Source organism: Oncorhynchus nerka, linkage group LG26 (genome assembly GCF_034236695.1).
Source record: "Oncorhynchus nerka isolate Pitt River linkage group LG26, Oner_Uvic_2.0, whole genome shotgun sequence".
NCBI classification, from domain to species: domain Eukaryota; kingdom Metazoa; phylum Chordata; class Actinopteri; order Salmoniformes; family Salmonidae; genus Oncorhynchus; species Oncorhynchus nerka.
Window position 1 is genome coordinate 29391645 of NC_088421.1, and position 19935 is coordinate 29411579.

At 44.7% G+C, this 19935-nt stretch overlaps 1 protein-coding gene across 5 annotated transcripts; it reads left to right on the forward strand.

Moving 5' to 3' along the window:
• The first annotated feature begins 6224 nt into the window (after positions 1–6224).
• LOC115104355 (4-galactosyl-N-acetylglucosaminide 3-alpha-L-fucosyltransferase 9-like) lies at positions 6225–12780 on the forward strand. Of its 5 annotated transcripts, none has more exons than XM_065010364.1 (3): positions 6226–6286; positions 6741–6790; positions 7580–12780. In XM_065010364.1, the coding sequence occupies exon 3, from the start codon at positions 7585–7587 to the stop codon at positions 8629–8631; it is 1047 nt and encodes a 348-aa protein (XP_064866436.1). In that variant the 5' UTR covers positions 6226–6286; positions 6741–6790; positions 7580–7584; the 3' UTR covers positions 8632–12780. The 5 variants fall into 5 exon arrangements, with proteins under 5 accessions (XP_064866437.1, XP_064866436.1, XP_064866435.1 ...); XM_065010363.1 differs by having other exon boundaries at positions 6227–6286; positions 6741–6773; XM_029625794.2 differs by having other exon boundaries at positions 6238–6536.
• Positions 12781–19935: the final 7155 nt, after the last annotated feature.

The window sequence follows — 19935 nt, forward strand, 5'->3', positions numbered from 1 at the left end:
ATAATGTTATTTCAATACAAAGCAAACCCACAATACTGCCCTCAAAGGCACATGGACAAAGGCATCACCTGGGATGAACTTCTCATAAACTGGCACAGAGCCCAACTTCATGGCATTGAACAGTTTCTCAGTCATATAGTCAGGGTGTTCTCTCGTATTGTCAAATGACAAGTGGAACTTACAGCTGGCCACAGTGCTTGTATATTCCTCATGACTAATTTGCTAATAAGGGCAGTTTGGTAACCAGCTGAGCTGTGGGGCTGAGAAATGTAATCACTCTCAGGACCAGCCATGAAATCAAAATGATAGTTTTAACTATGTTTTGAAGCTATGCAGTGTAATGATCTAATCATGTCATTATTAACTTTAATTATATAATATAATTGCATGGTTTACAAGCAATGGAGTAAAAAAAAAAAAGAGCATGTTTTCAGTTATGATGGTCTCAGCTCACGAGACATTTTACAAGTAACATTATTCAAGAATGAATGCCTAAATCGCAATGCAACTTTATTAACAACTGTAAAATAGAGGTTAAAGGCACAAGGCCAGCATTCAACATGATAGAGTAGACGTAGGTAATCCTACTTTACCCAATGTGTCCATAATCAGTCATTTCACTGATCCAATACGGCACAGGAGTCAAACTCATTCCACAGAGGGCCAAGTGTCTGCAGGTTTTCGCTCCTCCTTTGTACTTGATTGATGAATTAAGGTCACTAATTAGTAAGGAACTCCTACACCTCGTTGTCCAGGGCTTAACTGAAAGGAAAAAACAAAAACCTGTCGACAGTAGGCCCTCCATGGAAGGAGTTTGACACCCCTGCTAAACGGCATTAAAACACCCTACATCTCATCATATTAATACACACAATATGGCAGTTGGAGCCATTAAAGTTCAGCAAAGCATGGACTTGTCCATACAAAGCCTCCCTGTTATGTTAGTGTTGCAACCCTACAGCAAACAGAAGTTGTCCAATAAGAAATGCTTATTTTCCATTTTGCCATAATGAATACAAAGGAGGCAAATACCAAGGTCCTGTTCACCAGGTCATCTCCATATCCTTAGGTAATTAAGGGCGAGGGAAACATACCTGGTGCTGAATGGGAAGTAGAAACACAACCAGGTGAGACGTCCCCTGATCAACAATAGCCACGTCTCACTGATATAAAGAGGAGAACAGGGAGAATGCAGTTATAGGAATAATATGAAGATAACTGCTCACTAATACACTGAGCTTTTCTATAGTTGTTAGGAGATAAAATAATGACAGTTGATTTAATTTCATGTGAGGTGTTTTTTAAAATAAAGGAAGAGGATAGCCATGGCCTAATGATTTACTTCAGGTTCTTGGATTGGAGATTATGTTACGCGGAGCGAGCAGGTGAACCCAAGAGCAGACTCAGACGAGGAGACTGGGATAAGGTAACCAAGGTATTTACTGAAAAACAGGGGGACAATGGGGTGCAGGCTAGGGAGAGCTCGGGCGGGTTGCAAGGAGCCAGGTGCTGATGCTGGAGTGAGGGGAGTTCTCAGAATGGTATGTGCTAGCTGGGATGGTTGAAAACCTGTCAAACCGCAACAACTTGTTCATATGAATTATATTTGAAAGAAGGACTAGTTGGGTTTCCTATGCACAGACACAGAGAAAACAACATGATTGGACAATAAACTCAAAGTTCTGAGCTTGCTATATGCAGGTTTGCATCGTCTAGTCCTGCCCTATGCAACTGTAGGCCTAATAAAATTCCAGTTAATAATTTTGTATTGAATAAGGCAGGCAACCTAGTCATCCAAATTTTGAATATAAACCAAATTTGGTCCCACCCACTGGGCACAGATGTCAGTTCAAAGTCTAGTTTAATTTACATTTGGTTGCGATTTCATCTAACATGAATTCAACTTGAAATCAACAGAAAATGTCACCATGTCATTGGATTTAGATTAAAAGTTGGGTGAAAAAAGGCCCAAGACATGCTAACCTCTCACCATTACAATTACATGGGAGGTTAGCATTTCTGGGGGGTGTGACATTATAAACAAACAGCAAATGCATCCAACATGTTTGTGGAGTCACAACCTTGATGTAATCATTGTGTGCTAATAATATGGCACCAAATGTTTTGACATATTGTTTGGAACAATAATCATCTTCAAACATGTAACATTTCCAGAGTTGGGTCTCTGGTACTTTTGAAGAGATTATTAAAGGGGATTAACCAATCACAGCTCTCCTTTAGGGTTGCACATTCAACAAATCACAAGCAGAGGGAGTTCCCTTTTAATACATTTTCCCATTCACTGTATTGGTGGTGCTTACAAAATGTATCATAGTTTAGCAGAGCCCACTCTGGAAATGTTGCAGTTGAAGTCGGAAGTTTACATACACTTACGTTGGAGTCATTAACTTGTTTTCCAACCACACAAATTTATTGTAAACAAACTATAGTTTTGGCAAGTCGGTTCGGACATCTACTTTGTGCATTTTTCCAACAACTGTTTCCAGACAGATTATAAGATTCACTTAATTCACTGTATCACAATTCCAGTGGGTCAGAAGTTTACATACACTAAATTGACTGTGCCTTTAAACAGCTTGGAAAATTCCAGAAAATTATGTCATGGCTTTAGAAGCTTCTGTAGGCTAATTGACATCATTTGAGTCAATTGGAGGTGTACCTGTGGATGTATTTCAAGGCCTACCTTCAAACTCAGTGCTTCTTTGCTAGACATCATGGGAAAATCCAAAGAAATCAGCCAAGACCTCAGAAAATAAATGGTAGACCTCCACAAGTCTGGTTCATCCTTGAGAGTAATTTCCAAACACCTGAAGGTAGCACATTCATCTGTACAAACAATAGTACGCAAGTATAAACACCATGGGACCACGCAGCCGTCATACCGCTCAGGAAGGAGACGTGTTCTGTCTCCTAAAGAGGAACGTACTTTGGTGCGAAAAGTACAAATCAATCCTAGAACAACAGCAAAGGACCTTGTGAAGATCCTGGAGGAAATGGGTACAAATATCCACAGTAAAACGAGTCCTATATCGACATAACCTGAAAGGCCGCTCAGCAAGGAAGAAGCCACTGCTTCACAAAATAGATGGAATCATGAGGTAGGAAAATGATGTGAATATATTGAAGCAACATCTCAAGACATCAGTCAAGAAGTTAAAGCTTGTTCGCAAATGGGTCTTCTAAATGGACAATGACCCCAAGCATACTTCCAAAGTTGTGGCAAAATGGCTTATGGATAACAAAGTCAAGGTATTGGAGTTGCCATCACAAAGCCCTGACCTCAATCCTATAGAAAATTTGTGGGCAGAACTAAAAAAGCCTGTGCGAGCAAGGAGTCCTACAAACCTGACTCAGTTACACCAGCTCTGTCAGGAGGAATGGGCCAAAATTCACCCAACTTATGGTGGGAGTTTTTGGAAGGCTACCTGAAATGTTTGACCCAAATTAAACAATTTAAAGGCAATGCTACCAAATACTAATTGAGTGTATGTAAACTTCTGACCCACTAGGAATGTGATGAAAGAAATAAGCTGAAATAAATCATTCTCCCTACTATTATTCTGACATTTCACATTCTTAAAATAAAGTGGTGATCCTAACTGACTTGAGACCGGGAATTTTTACTTGGATTAAATGTCAGGAAATGTGAAAAAAAATTGTTTAATTGTCACGACTTTCGTAGAAGTCGGCCCCTCTCCGTGTTTGGGCGATGTTCGGCTGTCTACTTCACCAACCTTTTTTAACCATCACTGATTCATTTTCCATTGGTTTTGTCTAGTCTTCCTTCACCCCTAGTTCCAAATCTCATCAATTACATGTTGTGTATTTAACCCTCTGTTTCCCCTCATGTCCTTGTCAGAGAATGTTTTGATTGTATGTGATGTGCTATTTAGTGTTGGTGTGTGACGGGTTTTTACCCACTTTGTTATTTTGTACATTTTGGTTGTTTTGGAGTTTTGTCAGCATTTATTAAACAACTCCGTTGATACCAAGTTCGTTCTCCTGCACCTGACTTCCCAGCCACACAATCTCACAGAACAGAACCGCTGAAGCGCATAACGCGTAAAAATCTTCTGTCCTCGGTTGCAATATTCACTACCAAGTTTCAAACTGCCTCTGGAAGCAAAATCAGCACAAAAACTATTAGTCTGGAGCTTCATGAAATTGGTTTCCATGGCCGAGCATCCGCACACAAGCCTAAGATCACCATATGCAATGCCAAGCGTCGGCTGGAGTGGTATAAAGCTTGCAGCCATTGGACTCTGGAGCAGTGGAAACACATTCTCTGGAGTGATGAATCACGGTTTGGCAGATGCAAGGAGCACGATACCTGCCCCAATGCATAGTGCCAACTGTAAAGTTTGGTGGAGGAAGAATAATGGTCTGGGTCTGTTTTTCAGGGTTCAGGCTAGGCCCCTTAGTTCCAGTGAAGGCCATGCTACAGCATACAATGAGATTCTAGATGATTCTGTGCTTCCTACTTTGTGGCAACAGTTGGGGAAGGCCCTTTCCTGTTTCAGCATGACAATGCACCCGTGCACAAAGCGAGGGCCATACAGAAATGGTTTGTCGAGATCAGTGTGGAAGAACTTGACTTGCCTGCACAGAGCCCAACATCAGCGCCCGACCTCACTAATGCTCTTGTGGCTGAATGGAAGTCCCCGCAACAATATTCCAACATCTAGTGGAAAGCCTTCCCAGAGGAGTGGAGGCTGTTATAGCAGCAAAGGGGGGACCAACTCCATAATAATGCCCATGATTTTGGAATGAGATGTTTGACGAGCCACATACTTTTGGTCATGTAGTGTAGTTTTTATGTGAGAATTGCCTGTCTGTTTACATTATAGTGCTTATATTTAGCTCTATTTAGGGTTGCAAAATTCAGGGAACTTTCAATAAATTCCCTTGTTTTTTCAGAAATCCTCACTTATTCCCTGCTGATTTGCAACCTTAGCTCTATCTATCATGAACATAGAGGGCTTTCATAGTTTACAGACTGCTTGTGAGATAAACAAGAACTGAAGGATGTTTGGCTCATCACAGGCGGTGAAAGTTTGTACTAAAGCTGTTTAATGGCAAGCGGTTTTTAGCGATAATATGTGTACACTACCTTTCAAACATTTGGAGTCATTTAAAAATGTCCTTGTTTTAGAAAGAATCATTTTTGTTGTCCATTAAAATCACATCAAATTGATCAGAAATACAGTGTAGACATTGCTAATGTTGTAAATAACTATTGTAGCTGGAAACGGCAGATTTCTTTATGGAATATCTACGTAGGCGTACAGAGGCCCTTTATCATCAACCATCACTCCTGTGTTCCAATGGCACATTGTGTTAGCTAATACAAGTTTATCATTTTAAAAAGGCACGTTTATCATTAGAAAGCCCTTTTGCAATTATGTTAGCACAGCTGAAAACTGTTGTGCTGATTAAAGAAGCAATAAAACTGACCTTCTTTAGGCTAGTTGAGTATCTGAAGCATCAGCATTTGTGGGTTCGATTACAGGCTCAAAATGGCCAGAAACAAAGACCTTTCTTCTGAAATTCATCAGTCTATTCTTGTTCTGAGAAATTAAGGCTATTCTATGCGAGAAATTGACAACAAACTAAAGATCTCGTACAACGTTGTGTACTTCTCCCTTCACAGAATAGTGCAAACTGGATCTAACCAGAATAGAAAGAGGAGTGGGAGGCCCCAGTGCACAACTGAGCAAGAGGACAAGTACATGTGAGTGTCTAGTTTAAGAAACAGATGCCTCTCACAAGTCTGAAAAAGAGCTGATGTGAAATAATCTGATGTGATTGGTCAAAAGACCAATTAGTGGAAAAATATCAGAATTGCCTGTGTAAATGCAGCTACAGAATAAGCTAATTCATATCTGGTTTCAAAAGGACTCCTACCAAAGAGCAAATCTTTACTGTCTGATGACAAGTTTAATCTTTACCTTACGATTAATATTTTGAGTATTTACTTCCTCCTTCTCTGATATTTACACTGCATTACACGTATGCATTGTCTTTTAAAATAGTATTTACATTTCATAACACTACTTACACATGATATACTAGGGCTCTCCAACCCTGTTCCCCGATAGCTATTATCCTGTAGGTTTTCGCTCCAACCCTAATCTAGCGCACCTGATTCTAATAATTAGCTGGTTGATAAACTGCACCAGGTCATTTACAACTCTGGGGCAGGAGTGAGAACCTACAGGAGGGTCGCTCTCCAACCCACATTGACAAAACTAAGCACATTATGAAGGTGTGTATTTCTTTGACAAATTGCACACGGCAGGGAAGTGGGCAGTGCGTCTAAGGTGTGACATGAAGGGCAAAGGCTAGAGAGGCTGTCCCTCTGCCTGTAGTAGCACACCAGTTCTAGGCTTATCCTCACTCAACGTTGTGGAGGCACATGACTGCAATGTGACTCAGCTAGGTGTCAGGTGTGGCTTTTAGTCAAAGCTAGTAACATCATTCTGTTTAAATTCAAAGTCAAATCTCAGAGCTAGCAGGTAAGCACCCTTCACCCAGTATATTATTTCCTTGAAGAGCAATGTGGAATGTGATGTAGATATGAATTATTGGATGTAGCTCTTCTCTATGTTTGAATGGAGTCTCTGTCTGTCTGATTTAGTGTTGAGTTTAGTATGTGTTTGTCTTTTATCAAGTCTATATAATTGGTTGTGTTAAAAATGATTTTGTGTTTCTTTTAACAGACAAGTCGAAACAGAAAGAACATCGGAACAAAGGTTTGGTCAGATACCGTGTGTGTATAGATCCTACATAGCTATATTCATGTATTTAAATATTAGCTGGCTTTATGGCAACTTGTTATCAGAACAGTCACACAGGTTTGTTATTACCATGTCATTTATTGTCTACTCTGGTATTTCCCGTTGTATAACGTGCTGTCTTTATTTGACTGCGTAGTATGTTTACGTAGAACCTGTCCTCCTCTCATTAGTAACACTTTAGGTTACATATCCTGCAACCTGTAGTTAATTACCCCGGGCAAGGGTGAAATCACAGCCCCCAACACATTGGGTCCCATGACTCCTTAGTTCAATAGTCTTACTGTATCCTCAATAGTTATTGATATATTCTGGTTCAGAGGGTGGACTCTATACACACAATAGCCCGGATAAGTATCCAGAGTATTTGTTTAGTTTGTCCACATGGCTAATTTGTTTCTCTGGATGGAAAGCATGTCCTGTGAACTCAGGATCTTAGTGACAACCACTGCCTCAGTCACTTCAGAAGTCACTAACCTAACAGAAACTTAAGCTTGTCTTATTGACGTTGATTACTGTTATGACAACCACATAATATGTATGACTAGTGAACCAATGAAATGGTCCGCTGATAGAGAACTAGCCTCGTCAGCAGATGTCTGCCCTCACCCTAAAACCTGTCTGTGGTCTGAGTTTATGATTGACCAGTAGTCCTCGTGCTAAAATAATCATTGTCAACTTTACGAATACATGCAATAATAGTGATTAGATGTGTTTGCCTGTTCTTAATAAACTTCTAAACGAACAGCCTTTCCTTTTGGCAGGCCAAATGATGTGTCTTGGACCAAATTGTAGAATTGGGCACCAGAGCCTGATGGGCATTCTACTGCTGGGCTGCTTGTTGACCTGTCTACTGTACCGACCTGCTATCACCTGGCTCCCTGTCCTGGCCAAGCACTTCCAGGCGGAGCACAAACAGGACGTTACCGTGCTGGTCTGGCACTGGCCCTTTGACCATCCCTTTAAACTGAACTCCTGCAGGTCCTTGTACAACATCGAAGGCTGTCACCTGACAGCGGACAGAGAGCTGTACAGTCAAGCGGATGCCGTTCTCATCCACCACAGAGAAATCGAAGAGGATTTATCCAACCTGCCCCAAGAACCACGGCCCTCCTTCCAGAAATGGGTGTGGATGAATTTCGAATCGCCGGCACACACGAAAAGAATACCTGGCTTGGAAGATCTGTTTAATGTGACTTTGAACTACAGGCAGGATGCAGACATCAACATGCCTTATGGATCTCTCGTCCCTCGGACTGAAGAGATGGAGGAGTTTGTCCCGCATAAAAACCGACTGGTCTGTTGGATCGTTAGCAACTGGAACCCAGGACACAAGAGGACTTGGTACTACATGGAGCTGCGCAAATTCATCAGGATTCACACCTACGGGGACCCTTTCAACAAAAAGGTATCTCTTAGTGAATACAGAATGATCGTGGCCAGCTGTAAATTCTACTTGTCTTTTGAGAACTCCGTCCATAAGGACTACATCACAGAAAAACTATATAACGCTCTCAAGTTGGGCGCAGTTCCTGTGGTCATGGGCCCGACAAGAGGGAACTATGAGAAGTTCATCCCTGGAGATTCCTTCATCCATGTGGATGACTTCCGCTCGCCCAGAGCCCTGGCCAAACACCTCCTCTTCTTGGACGAGAATGAGGAGATGTACCGTAAATACTTCAAGTGGCAGAGGATCCACACGGTCCGTATCAACAGCTTCCCCATTCAGAATGCCTGCAACAGCTGTGAGTACATCAGAGGCCACCCTGAGAATCGGATGGTTACTGAGCTCTATAAATGGTTCTGGGAGGAGTGATGCTGAGACATTTGGAGTAAATCTACTACAAATGAACGATATCCACTTCTCCATAGTTATGGGTGGGGGGGAACTGAGCAATATGTGTCTTTTACACAACGGCAGAAATGCCAAAAATTATATTTCATTAAAGTACATTCACCGAACTTCCCCCACTTGAACAATTAATGGGGCGTTACAAGTCAAAATTGTATATATTTTTTACTTCTGTCTTTTGCTACTGCGCCATCGCATGTTAACTGATGAAAACAGTGTGGAGGTGACCACCACCGTTATCTACTTGTTTAAAAGAGTGCCTTTCGCATCCCTTTTATATTGGTGCACAATGTTCTGCACTAATATTACATTTTAAAAGCCTGTTATAACAAAGTGACCTTTTTTAATAGAGACCGAATGGAGAATTCAATAAATCAGATGTGTATAAAGGTTTGCTGAAGTGCCAAAATGTAGCCTATTGACATGTCCCTCCATCAACCCTGTGTCACTTCTAGGAACATTTTAACCCCCTTAATCCCCAAGTTTCAACATCATTGTAAAGCCATAGTTATTTTACTTTAACAAAGTCATCTCTGAAGGTGAATTTGTTTCATGTGATTAGTGATTCATTTACCTCTGTCCCTCATTGTAAGGTCAACCCTGTTATGTGAACTGGCCTGTCGTTTTTTACATGGTGAAACTATTCCTTTTTGTTAAATAGAACCTCTAATAGTCAAATCATAGAGTGTTAGTTGGTTCTACTCTTTTTGGCTGTTTCGTGGTGATGTGATAAAGGATAATATACGGTAGGTCTCGCTCATATACAGGTAGAACTCCCTGTACTGTCAACAGTTGTTAGGCAATTGCCTTTTACTGTACTATGGTTGCTAGGTTGTCACAATGAATGTGTCATGTATTTTCACACGTTAAGGGACCTTGTTCGCTCCACTGTTAGGCAACAGGGATTGATCACAGACTCAGAGATTCAGTGTATGAATTAGGAAAAGAAAGATTAATGTAGTACAGTGGTCTCCAGCACAATGACTTTACTAAACCCAGTTTACACACCTGCTCCAATACAATACAATGGGTTAGTATGAGACACCACTCTTTACTGCCACCCAAGGGAGTTTTAAAGATGTAAATGAATATATTTTGCAGTACACCTGGCGACCACTAGATGGCACTGCAACCCCACTGTACACATGCACGTTACGTTGTTGAAAAACCATTTGCTTCAGTGTGAATATGAATATTTATATATGTGAGAAAATGAATACCATTTGTCAAATGAATGAATATCTGAGCTCAAATGAGAGGTTGGAGAAATGGTGGAGATTAGCTTGTTGCTTAATGGTTTAATTGAAACCTGCCGCTAATTAGCTATGGCTATAATCACCCAAACTTATGAACAACTCCATGAATTTTTTTCTTCGGCTCTTTCAAATGTAGAGAATAGAATGTGGCCCTGGGAATGAGTGTAAAATGACTGCATTATGAAGAACTCTTAAGTCTGCCCACAACTTTCACCCATTCTTACATCCCCTTGCCCTTTGAAGGATCCCTTCTAATGCTTTATTAACTCTACAGTATATACAGAAAACCCCTACATTCTTCCGCAAGTTTCATTTATGTTTTGGTCATGGAAACTATTCGAATATCACTTTCTACCTCCTATTTCTATATTTCCGGTCTATTTCTATCTCCGACCTCCACTAATGTCAGTTAATTTCCCATATTGATGTCATCATTACCTCCCTATGTGGTAACACATATGAGATAGATGACAGTGTTTACTCTGAGACTTAGTCATGTGTCTAGGGACTGGCTCTGTGGTTTTCAAAAAGAGGTAGAATACGTCTACAGACGACTCTTGGTTTGGCAGATGCCAGGAGAACACTGAATGCGTAGTGCCAACCGTAAAGTTTGGTGGCGGAATAATGTCTGGGGCTGTTTTTCATTGTTCGGGCTAGGCCCATTAGCTCCAGTGAAGGGAAATCTTACCGCTACAGCATACAATGACATTCTAGATGATTCTGTGCTTCCGGCTATGTGGCAACAGTTCGGAGAAGGCCCTTTCCTGTTTCAGCATGACAATGCCCGCGTGCACAAAGCAAGGTCCATGCAGAAATGGATTGTCAAGATTGGTGTGGAAGAACTTGACTGGCCTGCACAGAGCCCTGACCTCAACCCCATCGAATTCCTTTGGGATGAATTGGAACGTCGACTGCAAGCCAGGCATAATCGTCCAACATCAGCGCCCGACTTCACTAATGCTCTTGTGGCTGAATGGAAGCAAGTCCCCGCAACAATGTTCCAACATCTAGTGGAAAGCCTTCCCAGAAGAGTGGAGGCTGTTATAGCAGATAAGGGGGTACCCAACTCCATATTAATGCCCATGATTTTGGAATGAGATGTTCTGCGAGCAGATGTCCACATAGGTTTGGTCACGTAGTGTACCTGTCCATTACTGATGGCTGTCTCCCACCAGTCCCTTCTCTGTTATCCTTTCTTCTTGCTGCTCTCTTCTCTCCCTCTTTCCCCCGCTTGGCTGTAAATTATTGAGCTCTTTCTTTCAAGGGGACCACTCCCTCATCAGATCTGTGGGCCATAGAGTTTGCTGCTTCACCCCCAGCAACAGCCGTCCCCACGTCACCACCTGACATTGAAGAAATCAGATGTCCCTCACTCTCTTTTCTACCACTCTCTCACTCGAGCGCTTGCTTGCTGTAAATTTAGCTCTCTCCTCCCTTTCAACTTTCTCCCTCTCGTGTGTTACTTCCCCAACCTCCCTATTTTCTCTACCACCTTCTCTGTTTTTCTGTAATGTCACGGCTCACTGCTGAGTGTCACGGAGTTGATGGAGAGGAAAAATAATGGAGGCGTGAGGCAATGGAAGGAGGGCTGACGCAAGGGTGTGTGGTGTGTGTGTGTGTGTGTGTACATTTTGTGAAAGACTTGAGGAAGAGGTGAGGGAACGAGTGGGGGAGGGAGATTTGTCTGATGGTAAAATGTTCCAGCTCGGTGAAGAAACAGCAGACAGTCAGTCGATGCACCTCCTCCTACTATAACTACTACAGTTCCATGTAGACTGGTGCTACACACTGACTTCCCAAGTGATGTTCACGTACAGTCCCCCAAAATACCCCCCTCACCGAATCACATCTCTTTCTCATGTCCAGCCTGGCAAACCTATGGTTTAATGCAACGTGTTGTTTAAAATGTTATCAGCAACCTCTGACAGTGAGTAACACTTCTGTTGGATGATTACATGACATTACGTGGGATAATACCATTTGAACAGGTTGTTTCCGTTCTCCCTTTTCATATTCATCTCATTACATCTCATATTCTGTTGATCTATTTCATGCTTTAGTGTGTAGTTCAGAACTCGAACTCTGGTAGATTAGTAAATGCCTGTTTTGATTGTACAGAGAACTCTCTCTCTCTCTCTCTCATATATATTCAATTCAAAGGGATTTACTGACATGAGAAGCATGTTTATATTGCCAAAGCAAATGGAACAGACAGACAAAGTAAACATTGCACTCGCAAGTTAAAAGAATATAGACATTTGAAATGTTATATTATTGGCTATGTACAGTGTTGTAACAATGTGCAGGTAGATAAATATAGGTTGTATTTACAATGTTTGCACTCCACTGGTTTTCCTTTTCTCATGGCAACGGGCCAAAGATCTTGTTGCGACTGCACACTGCTCTATTTAGACTAACAGATATGGAAGTTTATCCACGTTTGATTTGTTTTCAAATTCTATGTGGGTTTGTGTGATCTGTGGGAAATATGTCTCTCTCTCTGAGGAGGAGGCTAGTGGGAAGAGATGTGTGTGTATATATAGGAGGATGGGTTCATTGTAATGGAACAGTATCAAACATATGGAAACCATATTCCATTTCAGCTATTACAATGAGCCTGTCCTCCTACAGCTCCACCCACCAGCCTCCTATGCTCTCTCTCTCCCCCCTCCCTCCCCAGACAGTCCTTGTTGTGTTGGGTTCATTGTGTTCCTGGCAGAAAGCAGTGAAGCAGACCCTAACAGTCCATTTTAGAAGCTGCCACTGTCTCTGATCTAAAACACAATCAGTGAGCCATTTTGCCTGGGTCCAACAGCAACATTAAAAAGTCAATACACGACTGCACTGTTTAATACAATGATGTTCACGTGTCATCTTTCTTTATCTGGGAGGTCAGTCAATACATTGATTCAATCACCACCAGCAGGACAAAGGCATAGACACAAAAAACAACTGTCCACAAAGCAAACCAAATGCATATAAACAGCACTAATACCTCAAATGGGGACAGTGTCAACCGGTTCTAGCTCTTTTGGAGCCCTAAGCTCATTTTGATTGGACGGGCCCCCACCAACCCCCGAACAAGCCATGATACACATACAAACATGAACCTACAAACACACACAAATAAAAAAAGGTGCCTGAGTGAACACACAACCAGGTGGTGATCAGAGGAGTGTATGTACAGGTAACTGACGAAACAAATGGCTGCCAGAACATCTTCAATGCACCTTGGCATAGATTCTACACATGTCTGGAACTCTATTAGAGGGATCCGACACCATTCTTCCACGAGAAATTCCATCATTTGGTGTTCTGTTGACGGTGGTGGAAAACACCGTCTCAGGCGCCACTCCGGAATCTCCCATATGTGCTCAGTTGGTTTGCCAGGGTAGCTAAAATAATGGGCAACGGAACATTTTTATACATGACCTTAAGCATGATGGGATGTTTTATTTGCTTAAGTAACTAAGGAACCAGACCCGTGTGGAAGCACCTGCTTTCAATATAATTTGTGTCCTTCATTTACTCAAGTGTTTCCTTTATTTTGTCAGTTACCTGTACGTAGGCTTGGCCTTACGATTTTTGTGAATTTGTGTGTGAATCATGTTTGCAGAAAGGACAGATGTCCTCAACCACCAAAACCACATATTTGGTGTGAAATGTTGTTTTGTAGCTCCATGACAGCTAATCAAACAGATTAACAGCAACAAACAGCCAACGGGATCAAAATAAAACACAAACAGACAGAGTGAGGGAGGAATTCAAGTCGGGAGGCTGCTTGAGCCAGTGACACCCCCAACCTGTAACAGCTATGAAAGCTACAGGGTATGCCTGTTCTAGGCTTACTGGGTTTGGTTGTTTTGTTTGAGAAGTAAGTCTGGTAAATATTCATCACCGCCTGTCACCTATTGAGCATTGTAAATAAATATGGACACTTTTGCATCAGAGCCTCTTGCCTCCCGCTGAATCTCTGCCCTAAGACTGAATCTCTACGCTACCTGTTCTACAGAAGTATAGAGACAGAGAGGAGAGAGAGAGAGAGTGGCCACCAGCAGAGCAGAGAGGTGTAGATCGGAGTCGAGGTAGGAGTGCCCCAGCTCCTCTGATAGGTCATCAGAGCCTCTTGCCTCCCACTGAATCTCTGCCCTAAGACTGCATCTCTACGCTACCTGTTCTACAGAAGTATAGAGACAGAGAGGAGAGAGAGAGAGAGTGGCCACCAGCAGAGCAGAGAGGTGTAGATCGGAGTCGAGGTAGGAGTGCCCCAGCTCCTCTGATAGGTCATCAGAGCCTCTTGCCTCCCACTGAATCTCTGCCCTAAGACTGCATCTCTACGCTACCTGTTCTACAGAAGTATAGAGACAGAGAGGAGAGAGAGAGAGAGAGTGGCCACCAGCAGAGCAGAGAGGTGTAGATCGAAGTCGAGGTAGGAGTGCCCCAGCTCCTCTGATAGGTCATCAGAGCCTCTTGCCTCCCACTGAATCTCTGCCCTAAGACTGCATCTCTACGCTACCTGTTCTACAGAAGTATAGAGACAGAGAGGAGAGAGAGAGAGAGAGTGGCCACCAGCAGAGCAGAGAGGTGTAGATCGGAGTCGAGGTAGGAGTGCCCCAGCTCCTCTGATAGGTCATCAGAGCCTCTTGCCTCCCACTGAATCTCTGCCCTAAGACTGCATCTCTACGCTACCTGTTCTACAGAAGTATAGAGACAGAGAGGAGAGAGAGAGAGAGTGGCCACCAGCAGAGCAGAGAGGTGTAGATCGGAGTCGAGGTAGGTGTGCCCCAGCTCCTCTGATAGGTGATGATCTGTAAAGGAGGAAGTGGGAATTGGATGATCTGGTGTAGGTTATTAGTTGAGCTCTGTTAGACCATGTAATAGTCTCTGTGCGCAACAGGGGGCCTCTCTATTCCACCAGCCCCCTGTAGCCTGGAGGACACCGCAATATGGGAGATACTCACAGCTCCACAACAAACACAAACATGCAGGGTAGCTGTTTACAGGTGTGTGTGTGTGTGTGTGTGTGTGGCTGGCGCCACGGTGCGTTTGCATAAGTGCTGATTCGGGTTCTCCCGATCCCCACAACTCTGCATTTCTTCACACCTTCCTCCTCTTCCTCTCTGCCCTCCAATCTCCATCTCCTCTCCTCCTCCACTTGCTTGCTTTCTCACCCTCACCCTCAATTCGTCACACATGCTTTTTCATTTCCCCCCTCTACCTACTGATGGGTAAAAACAGCTTGAGGTATGCTGCTTCTAGCTAGCCACCGACAACCCGGCGTGGTGAAAGTGAGTGCTTGACAGTTATGAGACAGCTATCAACCTCTGTGACTTCAGCGGGAGCAGAGCAGAACGCTGCAGAGTGGTGGCTACAATGGAGTGGGCTGGCTGCGGAGTGGGCTGGCTGCGGAGTGGGAGGCCGGGAGCCACAACGGAAGAGCTGGACAGAAGTCGTCTGAGTGACGAGAGGAAGTCGATTAAAGTTGCTCCTAGATAGGTTAGGAGTTGAAGAACTGGCTCTTATGAACTCTTGAGAAGGAGAAAACACAGTAGCACCCTGCTCCCGCTTCACCATGTGCAATTAGGGAATTAGAGGAAACGTCTCTTCTCCATTACAGTAGATTGGTGTCAGAGGCTCAGAGTAAAAATAGACAGATCATGTTGATGAGTCACTCCAGGTGGGGCCAGGAGACTGGAGAGATCTTACCTCCCGCTCCTCTCCTCTCTTCTCTCCGTCCTCCACTCCAGGTGGGGCCAGGAGACTGGAGAGATCTTACCTCCCGCTCCTCTCCTCTCTTCTCTCCGTCCTCCACTCCAGGTGGGGCCAGGAGACTGGAGAGATCTTACCTCCCGCTCCTCTCCTCTCTTCTCTCCGTCCTCCACTTCAGATGTGTAGAGCACCTGAGGATGTAGCTAAGGACGCTCTCAGTGGAACACAGGAGAGAAGTAGAGAAGTTTCACCTGCAGCAGACCCCGCAGTAAATGTGCAGTTTAACCGCAGGCCCTGGGGCTTATTACGTCAGTGTTTTCCCTGTGAACTTCTAGCTGAACACCAGTGTCATAGTGGTTGGTATCGTCTGCCCAGCAGCTATCACATCAATGCTTTTTGGCTAAGAGCTAGAAACAGGGAAACGGTGTCTGTCGTCGACATCTTGTTGATCACCGGTAGACTGTGTTCGAATGTCACACACAACACAAACTTGTGCGAACACACACACAGACACACACGAATGCACGTACACACACGCACATACCACACTTTCTCTCTCTCTCTCTCTCTCTTACACACACACACACAGACACACACACACACACACAACTGCAGTGCACATTTGACTGCGCAGTAATCCAGCTTTGTTTAAAGGGAGTAAATACAACAAATGAATCAATAAACAAACCCCCTGCCAGGGTATTTTATGTGGCATCTGTTTCCCATTCCTCTGCTTCGGCACAAAGGGCTGGCTGGGTGCCGCGGCATTGTGGCCAAACCTCTCAGTCTGGGTGGGCTGAGGGATCTGCATTGTGGCCAAACCTCTCAGTCTGGGTGGGCTGAGGGATCTGCATTGTGGCCAAACCTCTCAGTCTGGGTGGGCTGAGGGATCTGCATTGTGGCCAAACCTCTCAGTCTGGGTGGGCTGAGGGATCTGGCCAAACCTCTCAGTCTGGGTGGGTGGATCCAAAGCCTCTCAGTCTGGGTGGGCTGAGGGATCTGCATTGTGGCCAAACATTCTCAGTCTGGGTGGGCCAAGGGATCCATTGTGGCCAAAGCCTCTCAGTCTGGGCTGGTGGGCTGCATTGGGCTCAGTCTGGGTGGGCTGAGGGCTCTGCATTGTGGCCAAACCTCTCAGTCTGGGCTGGCTGAGGGATCTGCATTGTGGCCAAACCTCTCAGTCTGGGTGGGCTGAGGGCTCTGCATTGTGGCCAAACCTCTCAGTCTGGGTGGGCTGAGGGATCTGCATTGTGGCCAAAGCCTCTCAGTCTGGGTGGGCTGAGGGATCTGCATTGTGGCCAAACCTCTCAGTCTGGGTGGGCTGAGGGATCTGCATTGTGGCCAAACCTCTCAGTCTGGGTGGGCTGAGGGATCTGCATTGTGGCCAAACCTCTCAGTCTGGGCTGGCTGAGGGATCTGCATTGTGGCCAAACCTCTCAGTCTGGGTGGGCTGAGGGATCTGCATTGTGGCCAAAGCCTCTCAGTCTGGGTGGGCTGAGGGATCTGCATTGTGGCCAAGCCTCTCAGTCTGGGTGGGCTGAGGGATCTGCATTGTGGCCAAACCTCTCAGTCTGGGTGGGCTGAGGGATCTGCATTGTGACCAAACCTCTGTCTGGGCTGGCTGAGGGATCTGCATTGTGACCAAACCTCTCAGTCTGGGTGGGGTGTGGGATCTGCATTGTGACCAAACCTCTCAGTCTGGGTGGGGTGAGGGATCTGCATTGAGCTTCATTATTTTCTCACTCAATCACACACTCTCACACACACTCTCACACACACACACACACACACATGCACACACAGACTCAGACGCACACACACCTTTGTCCTGCCCCCCCATGGCGCACGTTTAGGTTTTTGCCCAAGCACTACACAGCTGATTCAAATAATCAACTCATCATCAAGCTTTGATTATTTGAATCAGCTGTGTAGTGCAAAACGTGCACCAATGGAGGGCCCCAGGACCGAGTTTGGTAAACCCTACTTTAGAGGGAGCTGGTTCACCATTGCCCTGTATCTCCTATCTCCCCCTTCTCCACTTCTTCACGCTCCTATTTCACTTGACTCCCTTTCTTTGCCTCCCTGCATCCTTCCCTCCATCTTTCCTTTCCTCAGTCTATTTCTCCCCTTCTATCCCCCTCTATCTCTCTCTCTTTTCCTCATTCTCAGCTGTCTTCCATACCTCAGGGATCTCATTAAGCCACTAACTTCAAATAAATAAAACAAAGTGCAGAGACAAAATGAGAGATCTATAAAAAAAACGGGGTTGTAATGAGCTTTCCATTTCCTTATTCTGGCGCCTTTCTCCCTCTCACCCCTTCACTCTCCTTCCATCTTTGTCTCACTGGCTGCCTCTGTCAATTCAATCAATCTCAAACAGGCTTCATTGGCATGACAGAGGCATTATGGACTTGCCTGAGGTTTTAGAGACAAACAGACAAAAATGGTGCATTATATCTGTCTCTTCTTCCTCCCTTTCCTGTCTTTTCTTCCCCTCCTCGCCTCGATGTCTCGTCACATTCTCCCAGCCAGCCTCCTCCTCCTCGGCCATCTTACCCCTCATCCCCCTCCTCTGTTCAGGTCTTTTCTCTCTACTGTTGTCCATCTGGACGAGCTCAGTAACAATAATGTTCTATCTGTGTTCCCCATTAGCGCTGGAGAAGACTGCCAGTCTGGTCGGCTCGGCTCAGACACTCTCTAGTGACTCCATCTCTGTCTTCCTGTGTCATGTTCCCTCTCTCCCTCTTTCTCAATCCCATGCGGTCTTCCTCTCTCTCATCTTTCTCTCTCATCTCTCTCTCTAACTCTCTCTCTCTCATCTATATCTCTCTATTGTTTCTCTTTTTCTCTGTGTGTTTTTCCTACTACAGTAACAGTAGTAGGAGATTGATTACTCTCTGGGCTCCTGTCTCTCTGCTTCAACAGTGGATGGGGTTGGTATCCCGGGGCCATGAGAAGTATTGGGGTTGACCCAGCCAGTCCTCCCTCTCCTTCAGAGAGCAGCTGTAGGAGAGGCCTGACCCTGCTACTGTATCAAGTCAGACAACCTGGGAATCCTCTGGGAATGTACTTACTGGGAATGTACTGGGCCAGGGTAGGGGTCAGAGAGCAATGGGAATCAAGATGGGCGTCATGGGAACATAGCTTATTATTTGAATCGATCAACCTTCAGAAGGGGTGAGTAGCAGCTCAGATCCTGCAGTGGAAGTCCTGCTGCATTAGTCCATGGGACTCCCTGGACTACCACCGAGATCAACAAAATGTTGCTGCAGAAGAGAGAGAAAGCGAGAGAGTGTGAGAGAGGTAGAGTGGAGGGTAAGCAAAAGAGAGAAAAAAAGAATGGCAGGATAAAAGAAATCTTGATTTTGTCTGAGAGGGTATTGATTTTTTCCTCTGGGTTGCCCATGTGCGCCCAGTCTGTTATTAGTTTAGAAACAAAAAAGTAGGCTGTGGAGAGAGAGAGAAAGTGGTGAAAGAGGTGGAGGCAGGGTTGTGTGTGTATGCACATCTGTGTGTGCTTGTGTTTGAGTGTGTGTGTCGGCCTGGCGGGTAGACCCGTATGCACCCCTGCGTTGGATCGCTCGGCCGGTTGGAGAGAGATGGGGGATTAGTGTGTGAGATTAGAGAGATGATTACACAATGTCTTCGCTCTAATGATCCACTCTGTTTGGTCATCTTATCATCCCTGCTGCACCGGATCCCACTACCACCGCTGATACCAGATAACACTGGGATTACCCCCCGGGCCCCCGGCCCCCCGGCCCCGAGACCAATGTAGCAGGGTGGACACAGACCTGGCCTAGGCTACCCCCCAGAGAAGGAAGGAGGGAGGGAGGGAGCAGGGGCAAAGAGAGAGGGAGGGAGAGAGTAAAGTGAAAATGAAAAGCTGTAGTGGGAGGGGATGTGAGATGACTCACTGTACAACCCACTGTGCTGCTGACCCCTAGAGTCCACTGAATCATTAGCCAGACCCCCTCATTTCTCAGAGAAATGACATTACACTGACCTCCTTAAGACCATAGACTACACAGCCTTGGACACTGTTCCCACAATTACATTGTAAAGGATGCAGTGGGGAGTACAATACCACTAATAGGTTGTGTGTACAGGTAACTGCCAAAATAAAGGAAACACTTGAGTAAATGAGGGATACAAAGTATATTGAAAGCATGTGCCTCCACGCAGGTGTAGGTCATGTATAAAAATGCCCAGTTGCCTATAATGTTGTTCACCATGGCTAGATAAGGACATCACAGTGATTTTGAAAGAGGGGTCTCAAAGGAGCATAGGGGGTTTAAACAGT